Source organism: Cyprinus carpio, chromosome B1 (assembly GCF_018340385.1).
Source record: "Cyprinus carpio isolate SPL01 chromosome B1, ASM1834038v1, whole genome shotgun sequence".
In the NCBI taxonomy this organism is placed as follows: domain Eukaryota; kingdom Metazoa; phylum Chordata; class Actinopteri; order Cypriniformes; family Cyprinidae; genus Cyprinus; species Cyprinus carpio.
Genome location: NC_056597.1, coordinates 7,206,421 through 7,225,081, shown reverse-complemented (window position 1 = coordinate 7,225,081; position 18,661 = coordinate 7,206,421). Strand labels below are relative to the sequence as shown.

Genomic DNA, 18,661 nt, shown 5'->3' with positions numbered 1-18,661 from the left:
TGGTTAATTTCAAACGATTCCTTAGAGTCATTCATGATAACCGAATCAAATGTGTAATAAAATAGGTTAGTGTTTTTGTGTTGAGGGTGAGTTTTTATGATTAAGTGTTTCCCCACAAATGACAAAAAAAAAAAAAAAAGACTACAGAAATCATCAATGGTGTCCTCCTCGTTCTGGTGAGCATCATGCTCTTGTTAAGCAGAGTTGACTTGTTCAGTCGATTAATGAACAAGTTCATTCAATTTGTTCACAAAAGAGACTCGTTCAGTCTCAACTATTGTTCAGAATCGAAACAACAACTCATCAGTAAAGATCGTATCATAATGAAATTCGCTTCTATAGCATTCAAATGTTGTTTGTGTTTTGAATAATTCGCTTCTATAGCATTCAAATGTTGTTTGTGTTTTGAATCTTAAGAAACTGAACCTCGGTTAAAAACACCTTTTATGTGTTTAAAGCTTTGACACAAATCAAAACATGTTTTAGGTGCTTTAATATTTTACTTAAAAAAAATTTCAAGAGGGTAAAAGACACTCATTAAAAATGCATCAATGGTGTAAAAAACTTTAATCGTGATGGTGAGCTCCCCATTAGAAATGTGAGTACAGTGCTCTTGCCCCTGCGGTATGAACCACACGCCATGACCACCAGCTGTACTCACGTAATTTACTTTGTTTTTTTATAATTGATTTCATTTATATACACTAGTTTTTTTTTTTAATTGCTACTTTAATAACAAGGATGCAATCATTTGATCAAATGTAATGATTTTAAATGTGTTCTGTAGTCACTTCTTTTTGTATATTTCAATGATTTTATTTCTCCCTCTCTGGCATCTTCTTTATTTGGAAAAACTCTGCATTTATGACTATCGCAGAATAAAATAGATGAAGTTCTGAAGCAACATTTTTAATTAATTTTTTAAACACTAATTTATACCTAGCATTTCATTAATTTAGAGCCGAAATGTTGAAGGTAATAAGTTTACATGCTCTACATATCATTCCTGTCAAGCTAGGAAAGCACATGTTGTACTCATCTTCTTCATCTGCCCTTTTTATCTATCAGGTCTGTTAAGAGGAAAACAGTGGGACGTTCCAAGTAATAGCAAGAAAACAACTGGCTTGGGCCCAAGACTCTGTAAGGGAGCTCAGTAGCTTCTGACTTATGAAGCGCCAGCTTTCAAGAGCTCCCACTCTTCCTATGGGACGACAGACTCACTAACAATCTCTGTTATGTCCATCAGCTGACCAAAAAGATTGACAGTTTTGCTGCCGCCAACACAAAATTGGTTTCATTTTTTTTGATTGCTTGTCTTTTTGAAATTCAGTTTTATTATTTACTGCTGTGAAAATCAAGTAGATACATTCTTGTTCTTCACAACCAGACGATGTTGTTATGGATGGTAAGAACAAAGAAAGGCCCTCAGTTTAATTGCTTGGTTATGGCTATTTTCTTTACTGCAGGCCATTTAAAAAAAAAGGTCTGTACAAACCGTTTTCTCGATGGCACTTGCTTCACTTCTCGACATCCGCTCAAGGAGGTCATCGTAGTGTTTTAGTCCAATCCTTAGAGTGGGATTCAAGACCGCCTTAGTGCGAATATCCTCCAATGTGCGAAATCCCTTTGATAGTAAAAGAAATCAAATCATCCGTTTAAACTTGTAAAATATTATGGTTGTTGCTTAATAATAAAGGGAGGGAAACCTGGCATAGGTTTGAACGTACTGCGCCTTCTGATGAATTTCACTTCTGAGTACTAAGTTCTGAGAACTTGGAAGTGTTTTAGGAATAAGTTCTGAGAACTTGGAAGTGTTTTAGAAAAACAGGTAGTCCTGCACTACATTCCAAAAATCGTTTGAGCTAATTAAAGAATTGTCATCATGTACTCACCCTCATGTCGTTCCAAACCTGTGTGAGTTTCTTTCTTATGTTGAACAAAAACTAAGATTGAGGAACCAAACATTTGTTGGTACCCTTTGATTTTGATTTTAGTAGTAGGGTGTGATTTTGGGACCCTCAACTGTTTGATTACCAGCATTCTTCAAAATCTTCTTTTATGTTCAGCATAACAAACTCATACAGGTTTCAAACAACAAGAGGGTGAGTAAATGATGGGTGAACTATCCCTTTACCCCTTTTAATTCATTTTAACATTGGTTTTAGCTAAATTGTGGCCACACTAAATCAATCCCTCATTTTAGTCAAATTATGGTAACATTGTATTAATGATCGTTCAATTGTAGCAGTACCAGTCATTCCCTAAAAGAGCTTATAAATTGTGGCCATAATTGTGGCAGCATTGTACCAGCTCATTCCCTAAAACAGCTTATTAATTTGTGGGTACAGTGGTATTTTTTTTTTATACAATTGATATTAATGTTTCTATTTAGTTTTTGAAATACTGTAGTGTGGTGGTTTTTTTTCATACAATTAAATTTATTTTTACCATTTAAGTTTAGTATTTGGCTAAAGTTGAATTGATTTTATTGAAGTTTTACTTGTTGATACCACATCTGAGCAGTCTTGGCCCCAGCGCCCCAGATGTTAGTGAACATTTCGTTTCCTATATATATATAGTGTAAAAAAAAAAAACAATATAAATAGATAGCGTATTTACTGTATTTTTGTTAAATAAAAAAAATGGTCTTTTATTAAAGTATTTATTTTTTTTTAATTGTTGTAATATGCAAACCACCGTGCAACGACAACCATATGTGTTCTACAAACAAGCACCTCTGTGAACCCCAAAACCTCTACGGACTCATATCTGTATCTGAACTGACCTCATATGAAGTGATGGGCTTATGGTAGCTCTTGAGGGCGTTGATACAGCCCAGAGCTCTCCATTTATCACCCGTGTGTGTATAGGCTTTGGCCAGCGGCTCCCAGTTTTGTGAATGGGCGTGCTTGTTATGGTTTTCCCCTTTAGTTGTGGATGGTTGGGAACAGACCCACTTCCCAGACAAAACGGGATTCTCTGCCTGACTCTGTGTTGTTTCTTTTTTATGGGTGATGGGTGAATGATGATGGTCTAGGGATCGTTCTGAGATACAATCATGGTGCTCCTCCTGAACCTCTGGCACCTGTGAGTCATATTAGAAGCACTGCATGAGGGGAAAAAACAACTGATGGATCTTACAGATGGAGACAATTACATCCAATTCCAACCTTTCTTACCGTCTCGGTGAGATTTTCAAGGATTTTCAAAGGTTCCTGTGCTGCTGCTACATCTGGAACTGGGCTGACCGCCGTCTCATTTGACTCCTCGGCCAGACCAGCTGTGGGACTGAGGAGATGTTCATTTAGAATTTATATCTTCACACTTTTGCATTGAATAAACAATCACAAATGTATTTAAGAGTCAAATGGGTTACCTCTCAGGAGGAAGAAGGCTGTAGTCTAAAGGGGCTAGTAAACTTTTCTCACTGATGCAGGCACTCAACCAAGTGCATTTGACCAGATGAACAGCAGAGGGCAGTCTTTCCACTTTCAGAAGTCTCAAAGCTCTCTTACAATCCACTGAATCATCAACAATGACGTGTGTGCAGCTGGGAGAGAATGTGGAAACTACCTCTCCTCCATTCTGGATGACCTGCCGATGGAATATATCACACCTGGACTTCCCTATACCAGCTGGAACAATGTATATTTTGGTTCCTTGGAAAACTGTACCTAAGAAAAAGCAAAGATATTTAAAATACAACCACTAATACTATACCTACTTGATTGGGCTGCATGAAGAAGATTGTGATGAGGAGATCAATTCTAATATGACAAATAATACTCTTTAAATTCATTTTTGTTAAATGCATTGGATTCAGAAGTTAAAATTGATTTTAAAAATGCTGATATTAGAATAGAACTACGTTACACAAAAAGTGTCCAATTAATTTCAATTAACACAGTCAAATTTATTGATGGCTTGATTGTATAATGTTGATAATCACATTCAAATTAAAAACCTGAACCATAAAATGACTTTCAAAATTAAAACATTTCTAAATAATAGAAATGTTGACAAAAAAAGTTCTACAAAATTATAATCCTCACATTTCAATTTAAGCAATAAAAAATAAAATTATATTACATATATTTGAGAAATTGTGCTTTGTTTAAACCAAGAATATTCCTTTACATTTTCAAATGCACCTCAGTCACAGAAATCAAAGTGTTGTTCACATAAATTGTTTAGCAATCAGAAAGTATCTGAATACTGTGTTTTCTGAACAGGACTGCATTCCCCAAGAGCATCACAGGCATTGATTATAGATGCAATTTGCATATAATATAGGAATGACTACACAATAGCTGTATATTTCAGTATTGACCGAAAATAGATTATTACTTATAAATCATGATGTTTTTGATGTAAAAAATCTTGATAACATAAGTGGATCTTAGAAAACAGTTCAAACTAAAAAAAAAAGAAAAAAAGGCAGTTCCCCTTTAAAAGCAACAACACTTCTCCACTCAACCTGGAATACATAATAAAGTGCAATAGCAGGATCTAATTGAAAATATTGCATGCAGTGAAATATGGTGGTTTATTCTCTGAAACAGCGCTTGTTGTTTTACTCAAGTGTGTTTTAGAGAATGATGAACCTGTTATTGGTTCAGAAGGCGTCTTCTTGAGGGGAGGCGCGTCCTTCTGCTCATTAGACCTGGGTCTCTTTACTTTAGGGAAGGCTTTCAGGATGCCATGAACCTCCATTTCGGTCAGGGAAAGGAGAGGAGCTTTAAAAACAAACTGACTGTCAAACGATCAGTAGGCTTCAGATAGACACAGAATACAAAAATACAGAGATCTAACGTTACAGCAGAAGGCGTCATAAGACTGAAGTCCTTCCTTATATTGGCAGCCAGCGCTGTCCCAGATAAGGAAGCGACTGAACAGAACGTATTCTCAACATTACATATCTTTAAATGCATAGTCATATTATAATAGCAACTTAGATGACTTAAAAACACAACAGACGTACCTCTTCCAGCACCTTTTTCTAAGAACAACTCACGAGTGTTTTAAACGGATCACCTTCCGGGTCATAGTCAGAAGGGCGCTGACGTTTTTAAAAAAATGAAACTTTTAAAATTATACATTATTCTTTTTACTTATTTTTAATATGTTATTGTTTGTTATAATTACGTATAGTGGTGTAAATAAACTTGGTAAATCATTAAAAATACGAAACGTATTGTTTGTGAAATAGCGGTTGCCTTGGCAACCTCTGGCGTGGGATTGTTTGAGGAAATGACGCCGCATGAAGCATGTCTGTTCAACACTGGACAGACACTCTCAGGAAAGCCAAGAAAACTGCATTAATATCTGATGGTGCGCATATATCTTCTCTATTGTTTTAAGATAAGTTAATTTGTATGTGTATTTATGCTGGCAGTCGAGTTAATAGTCTTGCTAATAGGATTTATAAGTCGTATATAATTGCTACACGCTAATACCAACGGGACCTATGCAAAACACCATAACATTACAAGTTAAACGAATTGTTTATTTAGTTTAAAGCTTGAATAATGTTCGATGTACGCATAAATATAAATCGAGAGCCACTTTCGTTTGCCTTTCTCATTAGGGAAAAGGAAAGTTCATTATCTGTTTGAGGAGTGTGACCTGAAAACAGATGAACTCGTCTGTAAGTCATTTTTCTTTTCTGGTTTTACCTAATTAAATCGCATGCACATTCAGTTTGTATTTTGTAATTATTCCATGCTTCTTTAACTTAGTGCGAAAGTGGCAACATAAAACCAGACAGTGGAGACAGTGGACATTGGAAGTCGATGAAACAAACCCAAACGGTGTTACCTCAGATTTAATAAAAGAAAGCAGTTCAAATGTAAGGTTACTTTTTTTACTTTCTTACACAATAGATGGTGATCTTCTTAATCTGTTTATAATGATGTCTCTTTTTACGCACACAGCCATCGTTCATGCGTAAAGACACAAAGAGCAGTTTCCAGTGGAGGATCCGCAATATTTCTTACCCTGTAGAAGTTTACAGTGTATCAGCAGAGCCTGTGGAAAGATGTTGTGTCATCCGAACCTCAAACAAAAAGTTAGTTCTTTAAAATTGATATAAACCATTGGAAAACCCCACTAATGTTGATTGTGATTTATGCAATGAGTGTTTTAGAATAACTTAGTGTTTATTTGACTGGTTGAATTGGACAAAGAATCACTTTATTTTAAGTGAGCAGTTAATAGTTCACCTAAAAAAGAAAATTTGCTGAAAATGTAGTCACCCTCATGCCATCTAAGATGTATATGAGTTTGTTTCTTCATGGAAACAGATTTGGAGAAATGCATTAGAAAAGCATTACATCACTCGCTCACCAACGGATCCTCTGCAGTAAATGGGTGCCGTCAGAATGAGAGTCCAAACAGCTGATAAAAACATCACAACAATATACAAGTAATGCACACAACTCCAGTCTGCCAATTAGCATCTTGTGAAACGAAAAGCTGCATGTTTATAAGAAACATATCCATAATATTGATAACGCTTCCGCCAGTTAAAAACTCATCTCGTTGTCACTGTTTGCAAAACAAAGTAGTCCAAAACAGCTGTAAACAAAAATCGTGTTTCATTACTGAATGATTCAGTGTTTTGAACGAATCGGTTGAGTCAAATATTCAATGACCCATTCATAAACAGCTGCCTCTTTCTTGAATGAATCATCCATTTGAATGAATCATTTGAACGTTTAGTGTAATGTTTAAAAGTATCATAAAAAATTATAATTCTTTCCAACATTTATTATATATATATATATATATATATATATATATATATATATATATATATATATATATAAAATTAAAACATATATACAACATTTACAAATGTAAAAATTCAAAATAATAGATGAAGCACACATTTAATAAGATTAGAGGGGAAAAAAAAGGCCTTTATAAAGGTAAAAAAAAAAAAAATGCCCTGGGGTAATTATTAAAAATATGCATATTTAAATGTCAAAGCTGATAGAACACTGATGAGAATATTACTTCAGAATAAATGATATTTACAACACAAAAATCCTATGTATTCCAGAAATGCGACTTTTACTCAGAAATAGGGCTGTGCAAAAAATCGAATACGATTTTCATGCGCATCTCTTCAGTAAAGACGCTCCTGTAATTAGTAGTATATCTCCAGCACGTGTGTTCAGATCAGGGTTGCCAGGTTTTCACAACAAATCCTGCCCAGTTGCTTCTCAAAACTAGTCCAAAACTAGCCCAATCGCGTTTCCAGGAGGTTCCCCGATAAAAATTGCATCCCGGGGTTAAAATATATGTTTTGTCAGGGTTGCCCTGGTAATATTCACATTTTAGGGGCTAAATATCACGTTATTGGTATTGGGTCTCTTCAGCCCACGGACATGAAAAACAACCGCAGACTTGGCAACACTGGTTGGCATTTACTACACAGAGCCGTAATTCACTGACAATCTACACAAAATCGATTTTAAAATCGCAGGCGATTCTTTGTCGATTTTGAAAGCGATTTTGTGTAGCTTGTCGGTGGACTACGGCTCTGTGTAGTAAATGCCGCTCCACCTGAACCAGTGTTGCCAAGTTTGCGGTTGTTTTTCATGTCTGCGGGTTGAAGCGACCCCAATACCAATAATGTGATATTTAGCCCCTAAAATGTGAATATTACCAGGGAAACCCTGACAAAAACGTATATTTTAACCCCGGGATGCAATTTTTATCGGGGAACCTCCTGGAAACGCGATTGGGCTAGTTTTTGGGCTAGTTTTTGCACAGCCCTACTCAGAAAGTGAATGACAAGGCTTAATGTCGAGCAAAATATATACATTTTAGTTTTGGTGCTTCTAAATTTTTGCTGGTCCTCTTAACTTTTTGAAGTTGGGAGCACCAGTGCTACCAAGTAAAAAAGTTCATTTCGAGTCAAAACGTCTTAATGATAGATTTGTTTCATACAAACACACAGCTTTTCACATCACAAGATGTTTATGCATTGTTCTTAAAACTGGAAAAATACAATAAACATATCAAATAAAAATAGTCTAAAAAGGCAACTTCTGCTTATAAATCGTCTTTGTTTTCAGTCATACCAAGTAAAAAGTGTACTGATTAACAAATTGTTTACTTACAATAGCCCTACGGTAACCCTATAGGTGGCACTGTTGAGCTAGATGGAAGATAGATGGCCAGTCATGAGGAACATTCTCTCATTCTTCATCTCCTCATTTCCCAGGTACTATAAGAAGTTCAGTATTCCAGATCTCGACCGTTGCCAGCTGCCTTTGGAGAGCGCAGCTTTGAGTTTTACCCACGCCAACAACACTTTAATCATCAGCGTGAGTGAACTCTCACCGCTAGTCTCACTTAATCACTTTCTCTAAGCTCTTTCTGTAGTGTAAGGTATGTAGTCACAGTTTTTTCCACAAGATGTAGAGGAACTTTCCCTTTTGCGTGGATCTGGGACCAGGTTGCCAAAGCCCTAATCCACACTAAGAGAGCACACAAATCTGGTCTCAGATCATCAAAAGGGCAACTATGCCGTCACTTTTTATTGGTTCACCTAAGTAGAGAAGGTTGGACTGAACTGCTCTCACCTCTGTCATCTGCTCCAGTACTCAGCTATTTCATCCAGCAATGGATTTTATGTAGAGTTTCTCTCACGTTTGTTGTAGTACAAGAAGCCCAAGGAGATTTTAACACTGGAACAGGAGCTGCTTGGGGAACTGAAGAAACTGAAGGGGACAAGTGAAGGAGATATTGACTGTAAAACTCAGTGAACTGCCATAGACCCGGAGCCTTTGCATTGTTGTATTTTTCTTTTATTCTTCATGTTCATGTAGACTTAGAGTCTCACATTGCCATATTTCTGTCAACTTTGTGTGTCCAACCAACTCACTTTCAATGTGTGTGTTTTTTTTCTATGTAAAATTTCAAATATTGTGCTGATTGATGTTCGTACTGTACAATTGCTCTTTAAGTCTAAATAATAAATTAAAAGTAAAACTATATTATTATTACTATTATTAAAATTATCATAAGAAGTTTGCTTTATTCTAGCTATTTCCACACTAGACCTAAAAATTATAATCTAAAGACTTAATCATAAAATAATTATAGCAGATGCATTGGAAAAAAAAAAAAAAAAAACAATAAAATGAAAGAAATAAGAAATAATATTCAAAAAGATACATTAAAAACAAAAAGAAAAATATATAAATAAAATGATACACTACAATCCATAGCATGCAGCAAATATACTTTCAATGAATGTACAGCTAAAGAAAATAAATGAAGCAAATTCATAAAATGACAACTTATGCATTTAACAGTAGTAAAGTTGCATAATTATTAGAGATTCATCATCAAATTTTCTATGAAATGAAGGTCACTAACCTTGAGCCTCAGTGTGCTTTAATTACTGCCATCTCGACTCATCAGATTTCCTGAAGTGCATCGTGGGAAAATTAAACATTTCCTTCATCTGGGTTCCTTGATTTTATCTGTATTCACCTCATGTTTATGTACGCTGTTTGGCATGGACCACAGTGCTGTTGTTTGTGTTTCTACTGTAAATAGAATACTACTAACAAACTCTTTGTTGGTTTAAGGCAAAGACAACAATACCGTGTGAATATACTGTTTCTGACTCTGGTGATTCTTTGCTTCTAGTTCCCACTCCACAGCTTTTGTGCCAAACCAAGAGACTGTATGCATAAAACAGGCACTAAACCACAAGTCATTCTCACTATTGTGTAGAACAGCCTCCGAGGAGGATGTTTTCTGCTCTGGAATTCACCAGCCAGCTTTCAGGTCTGACACTGCAGTCTCTTGTTCTGGTTTTTAAGATGGAACACGTAATATTTTAGAGTGACAAATGTGGAAAATATCGCAGATTAGTTATGTTTTTAAGTAATAATAATTATTTTATTAAAACTTGCATTATATTTCATTGAAATTTTTCTGGGTCACGTCATAGCAAAAAAATGTTAAAAGGGGTAACTCCAATTGATTACAAGAAAGGGAGATTGGAGAAGTCTTGTTTAATTGATATGAGTGAAGTCTGTCATTTTACCGAGATGTATGATATTTTAATGTAAAATAAAATATTATTTAAAATAATTTTAGCCTATATATCTGGGGTGTCCAAACCTGTTCCTGGAGGGCCACTGTCCTTCAGAGTTTTTCCCCAACCCTAATTAAACTAACCTAAACCAAGTATTCAAGGTCTTCAGACTCCCTATAGAAACTTCCAGGCAAGTGTGTTGGAGCTGTTTGGAGCTAAACTCTGTATATTTGACCTCCAGTAGCAGGATTGGATACCCCTCATATATATTATAAATATATTCATATTATTATAAAAGCCTTTAATAGCTAAAAATAAACTTTAATGCAAGTTTCCCATTTCAATATAAGCCCAGGACTGACAGAGAGACTAATTTAGCCCGTCTAGGTTTAGCATGTATCTGTGAATCATTTTGTCATATAAACTGATCAAGGTCAGCCTTCTGACTTAAGATTCTACCTTAAATTAACTAATTGTAGAAGCAATCAAAAATTAATATATGTAAAGATTCAAGGTTTTTAAAGCAGTAAACTCTGACCTGCTGGATTTATTCAGCATCCCGTGATGCATCTTGGAGCCTAAATTCTTCTAGCTCTGTTGATGGTAGCAACTTCAAGGACATGCCATTGATATGAGTTGTCAAAATGATTAAAAACATACTGACCGTAATCCTGAATCTGGAGTTTTTGCAGTGTGGCAACCTCTAATGGTAATAACCATGTATTGACAACAGAGAGATGGAAACCATTGTGCATCATTACACTCGTGTGTTGACAAGCAGTGCTGCGAGCCAAACATCTGCACACACCATTGAAACCTTCTAGGAGCAGAGCAAGAGTCCTGGCGCTGTCTTCACCCCTTCTCACACTTCTTAAAGATGGTATGCTTCAGTTCACAGCAATATGAGATTCCAGATTCAATCAATACCTAATGTCCGGGGGAGATTGTTGGCCTGAGGTCTGTGAAAAAATCATATAGAAATGTCTTACATGGCTTAACTGCTACCGAGAGAGACTCTTATAGTTCCTCCAGTCCCGCATTTTTGACAGACTGCTTTGTTGACTGCTATTTGTAGGTCATTGGGTCCTACATGAGCGAACTGTTGCTAATGCCGTTAGCATTTTGGAGCGAGCTCTTGATTTCTGATACTTTTTTTTTTAAAACTGGGTGGTGGTCGACATTGATTTGCATTGTTTTGTTTTTACATTGTCTCAAGTATTTTGACTGGATGTCTGGTCCACATTACAGCTTACTCTGGTAAAGAAAGGCATACTTAGGAAGAGTTAACAATCACAATTAAAAGTAAATTATGTGCAGTTGAATACAGTGCTGCAGGAATGAATCCTTTAAGCCTGGAAACAAGTTAGCATTAGCTAAAGTCTGTAGGTTTTTTGAAAGGGTTTTTTTGGTTAGATGCCTAAAGGTTTGTAGCCTAATGTTTGTATTTAACACAAGCTCAAAATATGTTCACGTTTCATTCTATGATTTAAAAGATAAATAATACTAGGTGTCTTGAAAACAATTGTCTAAATGGGACTACAGAGGTTGTCTGGGACAACAATAAACATCATCAAAACCATTTCTAATTAGGCAATGAACAGAATAACCATTTAAAGATGTCTTTTTGACCAGGCAGATCCATTTGTTCATGACCGGAAGTTGTTTAAAATCCGCAAATCAGATTGTGTCTTACTAGCTCTAGAAATTGTTTTCCAGTCAGTATGCGTCAGACTGACTGCTATTGTATTGACTACACAACTTTTGCCCAGATTTTGCAATGATTTGCAGTCTGGAGGAGTCAAGTCTTGTTGCTGAAAGTCAGAGCCGGTCTGCAGATATGGGACAGTCGGAGTTTCAAAGAAAATTGCTAAGTGTAGACTATGATGAGCACAGACTCGTGCATCTCTTAGAAATGAGGTGTATGCTTCTGTTATGGGGACCAAGGATAGTTAAATAGAAATACAAGTAAAAGATAGAAGTACTAGTACATTTTGACTTTGTGGGGATATTTTTGGTCCCCATAAATCATACAGAATGAAGTTATTTGAAAATCTAAAACTGCAGAAAGTTTAGTGTTAGGGGTAGGTTTTGGATTAGGGTAAGGGGATAGAAAATACAGTTTATACAGTATAAAAATCATTAAGTCTATGGAATGTCCGTATAATGATGGGAAAACCAGTGTGTGTAGTATTTTTAAAACATTGATACTGCCAATTTGATCCCTTAAAAATTTATGATCAATATTCAGACACAAAAACCCTTTTAAATACAATGACAAAGTCTAATTTCTTGAATGATGCAGGGTCTTTTGACATGAATAGAACAAAGCACTAATTTAAAGAGTTTTAGTAGGTCAATCAAACACTTTTCTAGCTGCTTTTCTCCCGAAACATGGCCGTGCACGTGGAAGCGGTCCAAGGTCCAACTGACAAATCAGAAGTCCTGGGAAAAAGGCGACAGGGTAAGAGCTCAGTGCTGTGATTTTTGTTCAGTGTCTCTTCTTCCCTTTCTCCCTCCCCATCCTGAGGCCTCAATGGTCATGCTCAACTGCCTCAACAGAGAGACACTCTTTTTTGGCCCTTTTCATTCGTCTGTGCCCCTCTTTGCCTCTTCCCAGCCATTTGCCCTCTTTCAGCCCCTCTCGCCCACATCTCAACCCATAACACCCCCCAAACGTTTTCTCTTCCCCCGAGTCGCTCTTGGTTTCTCTCTTTCCCTCACCCCCTCTGTGTGACTGGGCTTCCTTTTTTGATTGCTGACCCCTCCTTGTGTTATTATTCAGCTCCACCATTGTATGACATGTTTCTTTTCTACGACGCCTACAAAGGGAGCATTTGATCAGAGGGTTACGGTGCGCGGGTCGCAGAAATGCAACTACACGGTGGTAACCTTTGTTTGGGACGGCAATGGTGGGTTGACCTCATCTCTTCTAAAGTGAAAGACCCAAGCTATTCAAAGGCCCAGTCTCACTTGCTGAGCACATTCAATCGAGACCGGCCTGTCACAGATATTGCTTCACAGTTATCTGAGGCTCAGGCCTCTTTTTCTGGGAGTTCGACTGCTGGGCCAAAAACATAACAACAGCTATACGGTCCTGGAAGTATACCTCTTGAATAGACCCGATCATGCCCTTGAGGTTTCGCTCAAGCTGCTGTTGTTGTCAACTGAATAAGGCTGACTCTGAAAGAAACTGGCTCCCAATTTGGCCGACTTGTTTCTGGAGGCCTTCGATTTTAACCCACACTTGTCGTGCTCGTGTTCTTGATGCGCCCACACACATACAGCGTGATCTATGAGAGAAGGAGAATTCGACCTGTCAGCTAATGATCGCTGACTCCTTCAAAGCAAATTCGGCGTAGAAGCGCATCTCAAAGGAGTCGAATCAATCACGGGCCGAATTTCAAGTTCCCACAAAAGGCATTAGGGAGTCAATGAATCACACATCCCGAGACCCTGTTAAATCAATACTTTTACATGAATTTAATACACGCTCTCAAAATAAATATTTTCATTTTGAAGTATCTTACAATCTTCCAATAAAAATATATAGTCATGTACAAACGATAAAGATGCTTTTTGATAATATCATTATACATCATGGAATCATCATGGAATGTGTATCTGCATATGCTTGGGATCATCAGTAGGTAGCTGCCATGTTCACTGTCAGAATAAAGCGTGCAAAAATTGTACAACAACTTGTGACCAGGGCAGAAATCCTTACAGGGATAACTTTGTAACTTACCTACATTTAAAGGTGCGTATTAGTGCCTTCGAGCAGTAATATGCAAATGAGGCATATCCAGTGAAATCCAATTATTTGCATTCATTTCTAGACCAGAAGCCAAGTGAAAAATTCTTGTTTCATTTTGATGACATATTAAAGGTTTTTATAGAGGGGATTTTTTATCACTCCATAAATCAGAAAATACTATCAACTGCCAAAAAGATATCTATTTTAGCCATATTTTATACATTTTAAAAATATATTTTACATATAAATCAGGCGAATGGTGTATGAACAAACTTTCAGAATAAAGATAGGAATACAAGTACAAAGTTTGGTGTATGGAAGGGGAGAAAACTCATTTTGAGAAAACCAGCTTTAAAGATATCTGGAGAAACAAATGGATAAACTGTAATAAAAGTAACAACTAAATGTGAATGTTTTATGATTTTTTTTTTTACTACTGGTCTGAAATAAACATGTTTTGGAAGCAGAACAATGGTTTTGCCTGTAGTGTCGTAAGGATTCTGCCCCAGTGACAAGCTGTTGTACTCCTAAAAAAATTTTGCGCATTTTCTGAGAGTGTTTGTGTGTGTCGTGTGTTCTGTTGTCTTGCTTTATTCCCAGAGATGTGTTGCTCATTATTACAAGGCTTACAGTGTCCTCTGTTCAGTCAACAGTTCAGTAATTGTCCCAGAACAAACTGTTCTTGGTACTGCGATTCATCTCAGATCTGAGCCTGTGCAGACTCCTTCATTTTTACACAACATCAGTTCAGCGTGATGTCCACTAACTCTGGATGCACATGGATTAGATAAACTCGAATTAAGATAGCATTCCGGTATAAGATACGATTCTGTCCTCAATTCACGCTTGTGCGCTGATGGTGCTTAGTCCTCTTGTTTGGGGGATATGGGATTAAATCAAAAGGCTTCTGTTCTGTTAACAGGTGTCCTCGAGGAAGACGTTTCATGAAATGGGCCTCTCGCTGATGCTGCCGGGTCTGCGTGGCTTTCCTGGGTCGACCCTTGCGTGTAAAACCCATGTACCAGCCTTTGTACTTGGCGTTCTGCAAAGCCGTGTAGTTATTTTCCAGAACAATCTCAGTGAATATGCAGTCCCTTCCACGGCCCTTCCTCTGGCAAGAAAAAGAGACAGACAGCGGAGGACTGAAATGACAAACTCGGAAATCTGCTGTTCAAGCCTAAAAGATTTATGAGGCTCAATTTTGTTCTTAGGGCATGATGGGTTTACCTGTGATATCATTAGTGCCATCCGAACCAATTTAGTTGTCTATATTTCTCAAAGTATGATTTCTACAACATCCTTTTGCAGAATAATTAAACATAAACACACCAGATGTTTAATTACTTAAACTCACCCGTCCAATAAGCTTGCCTCTCTTGTTCATGCAAATGTAGTATCCTGTTTTCGCTCCTCTGATTCGAACCCGGCTTCCAAACGTGTCAGTTTCCACAACAAGTTTAGCTGGAATTATTAAACCATTGCAAATTCTGTTAATTTTCCACTTTCAGGTGATATATACAAATGAATGATGCTTTTGATTGTATATTGGAGAGTTTTGAGATTTACATTGTTGTAAAGTAGTCTGTGCGGAAAAGGCCAATATTTAGTCTAGATGTGTGAAAAGAGTAAGAGTAACAAAGAAGGGTATAAACCGATGACGCTGACCTCACCTCTCTTCATAAACTGACTCATACGTTGAGTTGTAAAGCTATGAAAATTCCTCATAAAATGACCCTCCAAAAAAGTGGGCAAAGTGGATGGACTGCACGAGTGGAAAGATGGCTAGACACACAGAAATACTTCGGTGACAGGAATTCATTCCCAGCGGACTGGATTCTAACCACTGTTTTGTTTGGAGAAGAAGTGCCGCAGCTCACTTAAAACAGGTGCCTTACTGTATAGCTTTAAAATTGCATTGAGTTCAAATAAAAACAAAATTGACTTTTCATTTGCAGAGTCAATGCACACTATGAATCATATATCAACCGTCCATTCAGCAAAGAAAAAACTGCACATGTAATCTTGGAGCGAATAGCTCTCGACAAGTGATTGAAACTTCAGATCATCATCTTGCCTCACACGTAATATAGGAACATTTGCAATAACCATATTTGTTTAAGAAGAGATGAAAGATGAAAACTAATGATGTTAGAAATGGTTAGAAAATTGCATGTCATATTTCTGTCCTACAACTCTTTATTATATGGAGAACTATTCAGGAAATGTTAAGACGGCCGAGGTAAGATGAGTACTGATGTGTTTTCCAGAACCAAAACGGGTTTCTCTTGAGATTCCCAAACTCAACAATATAGAATCCATTTCAAACTATGCAGGTTACTTTTTGACATTGACATTTACTGTATTTTCTAAAGTAATACCTTCTACTGAAATGTTTTGACCTGTTGTTTCAAGCTGACAAAGTAAAATAATGCAGGAAAGTGTGTTTGCAAAGACTGTGACTTGCCATGAATATCTCCATCCTCGCCATTGGCGTTGACCCTCTTATTGCCCAGGACTTGTACATGTTTACCACTCGTCCGGCTATAGAGCTGATAAGTCCTTGTTAATCGCCGGCTCATCCTGTCCGACAGGCGACTCTGCTCCGTTACATGGTGCTTAAAATTTGGTACAGAGACAGACTGCATGGTCATCTATAAAAATGTGATAGAAAAACATACAGATTTGTGGTGATGTATATAAGAACAACACTTTTTTAGGGACAATAAAGGTGACACTGTTTCTCATCAGATTCAAATCATTCTTTTTTGCAGCGATGGTTGGCAATCTGAGGGCATGTGCCCCATCCACACTCAGAATGACATGCCAATGAGGGGTCGACCAACACTGATCTTTCACCCCGTCTCTTTGGGCCCGTTCTCATAACGATTTTCTTTTGTAAGTCAGCTATGCGCCGTGCCCACATGTTAGAGCCATTACCTTTAAAGTGAGGGGTTTACGTCTTTTCAAGATGTTTGACAATTTGCCAATGACTCTATTAATAATGAGTTGTTTGCACAGTTATAACACATTTACTGCACACATATAACATCACAAGATTAATGTGAGTAAAAGTTTTATCGCTTTCAATGTGTCCTGCTTATGTTTAACTGGAAAATATTCGAATGGGAAGACTGAATAGTGTTGTAACACATATTTTTTCTGGTTTGGTTTTGACTTAATTGCACTATTCCTATATTTATTTACAGAATTTTATACATTTATAAATTATTCCTAAACTGTAAATATTATAGTGAGATTTTTAGTGCTAAAAGTGCTGCTTTTACAACCTGACCCATGTGGAATGTAACACAAACTGGATTTTTCTATGGATGGAAAATTATTAAACATAAAAGAAACATTTAATTGAACACAGCACATACAATATATGATAACAACTCTTGAGATGTGATTGTGTCATATTTTGTTGATTTTTCATACACTGAATATTCGTGTCACAATCCTCCTTCTCTGGTCAGACATGATATTTATATTTTTTTAACACAAAAATAAAAAGTTGTGGAAGTTACAGGGCTGTATATAATTAAATAAAACAGTCTGCTGGTTCAGATGAAATCAGTTCTGTCTTTTAACATCCATCAACACTATAGCTAAATTTATAAATCAGATCTAAACATTTTACTTTCTTTCTTTCTTTATTCCTTATTTTAAGAGACATTTACAAATTATACAGTCTCCTGAGGGGGTAAGTTGTCATGTATGATGGAGATTTCACCCCTTACCTCATTTCTAATTGGTTAAACCGATATTACACACTATTACACATAACATAGTCCCATCAGTTTACCTATTAGCTTGAGATGCTTGCAAACACAAAATGCATAAGACTTACCTGAGTGTAAAAACACAGAGTCATAAATTGAAGTAATCTGAAAAAAAAAAAAAAAAAAAGTTATTTACGGAATTATTATTTTTTTTAAACTTAAAAATGACTCTTCTGCACAAGTCTATATTAAGTGTACTTACAGGTAACCTAACCTCGATGATTTTAGCCTCATTGTGAGATTTCCAAGCCCTGTCTGATTATTATCCGAAACAAGTCCTTCATTAATTCCTCTGTGCGTGTATACTATTGTATGAAGATGTTCGGTCCATCGGAGTTTTAGCAAAAATAACAATAAACTGAGTGACAGGATACAGTGATTTATTCATCCACTGAGTCCATGTCAAATTAATCCGTCACGTAACTTTTATTCCTTAGAGTTCAAGCACATTACAGTGACTGTTCTCACAAACATAATTCATGATCGATGTCCGATTACAGGCGAAGATACGAAAAATAAAACATTCTTCATAGAAAATCAGAGACAACCTCCGGCAGCGTGCGCACACCCGTCTTGAGAGTTTGCATTATGTTTCCTCCCGGTATCTCCAGCGCTTATGTAAATGTCACTGGAAGAGTCTGAAGTCACATGTAGGTTGATAAACTGGGATGTTTCCCTGGCGAGAGGCTGAGAGCAGAAGCCTCTCTGTGTCTCTCTCCACTTTCAAACGCCCAATGTCAAACCCACTCTTCACGTGCAGTCTGACTCCCGTTACCTCCACAGAAGCGCCACTCCACCCCTCAACATTTAAACACCTTCACTGAGGGAGAAAGACATTTCGTTTAACTTGAACAGTACTAGAAAAGCTTATAAAGTTAAAGATACATTCACAAAAACTGACTGAATTTAAACCCCTATTTTTCACAGTCGTGTGAACCCCTACATTATAAACTATATTAAATGAAAGTATTAAATGAAACAAAGTGAAACTTTTCCCTCTATATTTCCAAAGTATTAAAAATATTAATGCTACTTAAATTTTAATTTGTTTCCAGTTACATT

The 18,661-nt window shown here is 36.7% G+C and overlaps 3 protein-coding genes across 3 annotated transcripts; 1 reads left to right on the top strand and 2 right to left on the bottom strand.

Moving 5' to 3' along the window:
- Window positions 1-740: 740 nt before the first annotated feature.
- On the bottom strand, window positions 741-5,099 carry LOC109094889 (DNA polymerase lambda-like). The gene is made up of 7 exons (XM_042717571.1): window positions 4,982-5,099; window positions 4,605-4,736; window positions 3,377-3,674; window positions 3,180-3,288; window positions 2,764-3,085; window positions 2,501-2,565; window positions 741-1,624 (listed from the first exon to the last, which is right to left on the bottom strand). Exons 2-7 carry the CDS (start codon window positions 4,711-4,713, stop codon window positions 1,472-1,474), a joined length of 1,056 nt encoding a protein of 351 aa, XP_042573505.1. The 5' UTR covers window positions 4,714-4,736; window positions 4,982-5,099; the 3' UTR covers window positions 741-1,471.
- A 100-nt stretch (window positions 5,100-5,199) lies between these two features.
- Window positions 5,200-9,632, top strand: LOC109094878 (protein DPCD-like). Its single transcript, XM_019108569.2, has 6 exons — window positions 5,200-5,331; window positions 5,588-5,647; window positions 5,739-5,848; window positions 5,934-6,067; window positions 8,234-8,336; window positions 8,673-9,632. Exons 1-6 carry the CDS (start codon window positions 5,268-5,270, stop codon window positions 8,775-8,777), a joined length of 576 nt encoding a protein of 191 aa, XP_018964114.1. The 5' UTR covers window positions 5,200-5,267; the 3' UTR covers window positions 8,778-9,632.
- Window positions 9,633-12,945: 3,313 nt separating this feature from the next.
- Window positions 12,946-17,979, bottom strand: fgf8b (fibroblast growth factor 8 b). The gene is made up of 5 exons (XM_019108560.2): window positions 17,802-17,979; window positions 17,668-17,704; window positions 16,282-16,468; window positions 15,172-15,278; window positions 12,946-14,928 (listed from the first exon to the last, which is right to left on the bottom strand). Exons 1-5 carry the CDS (start codon window positions 17,831-17,833, stop codon window positions 14,653-14,655), a joined length of 639 nt encoding a protein of 212 aa, XP_018964105.1. The 5' UTR covers window positions 17,834-17,979; the 3' UTR covers window positions 12,946-14,652.
- Window positions 17,980-18,661: the final 682 nt, after the last annotated feature.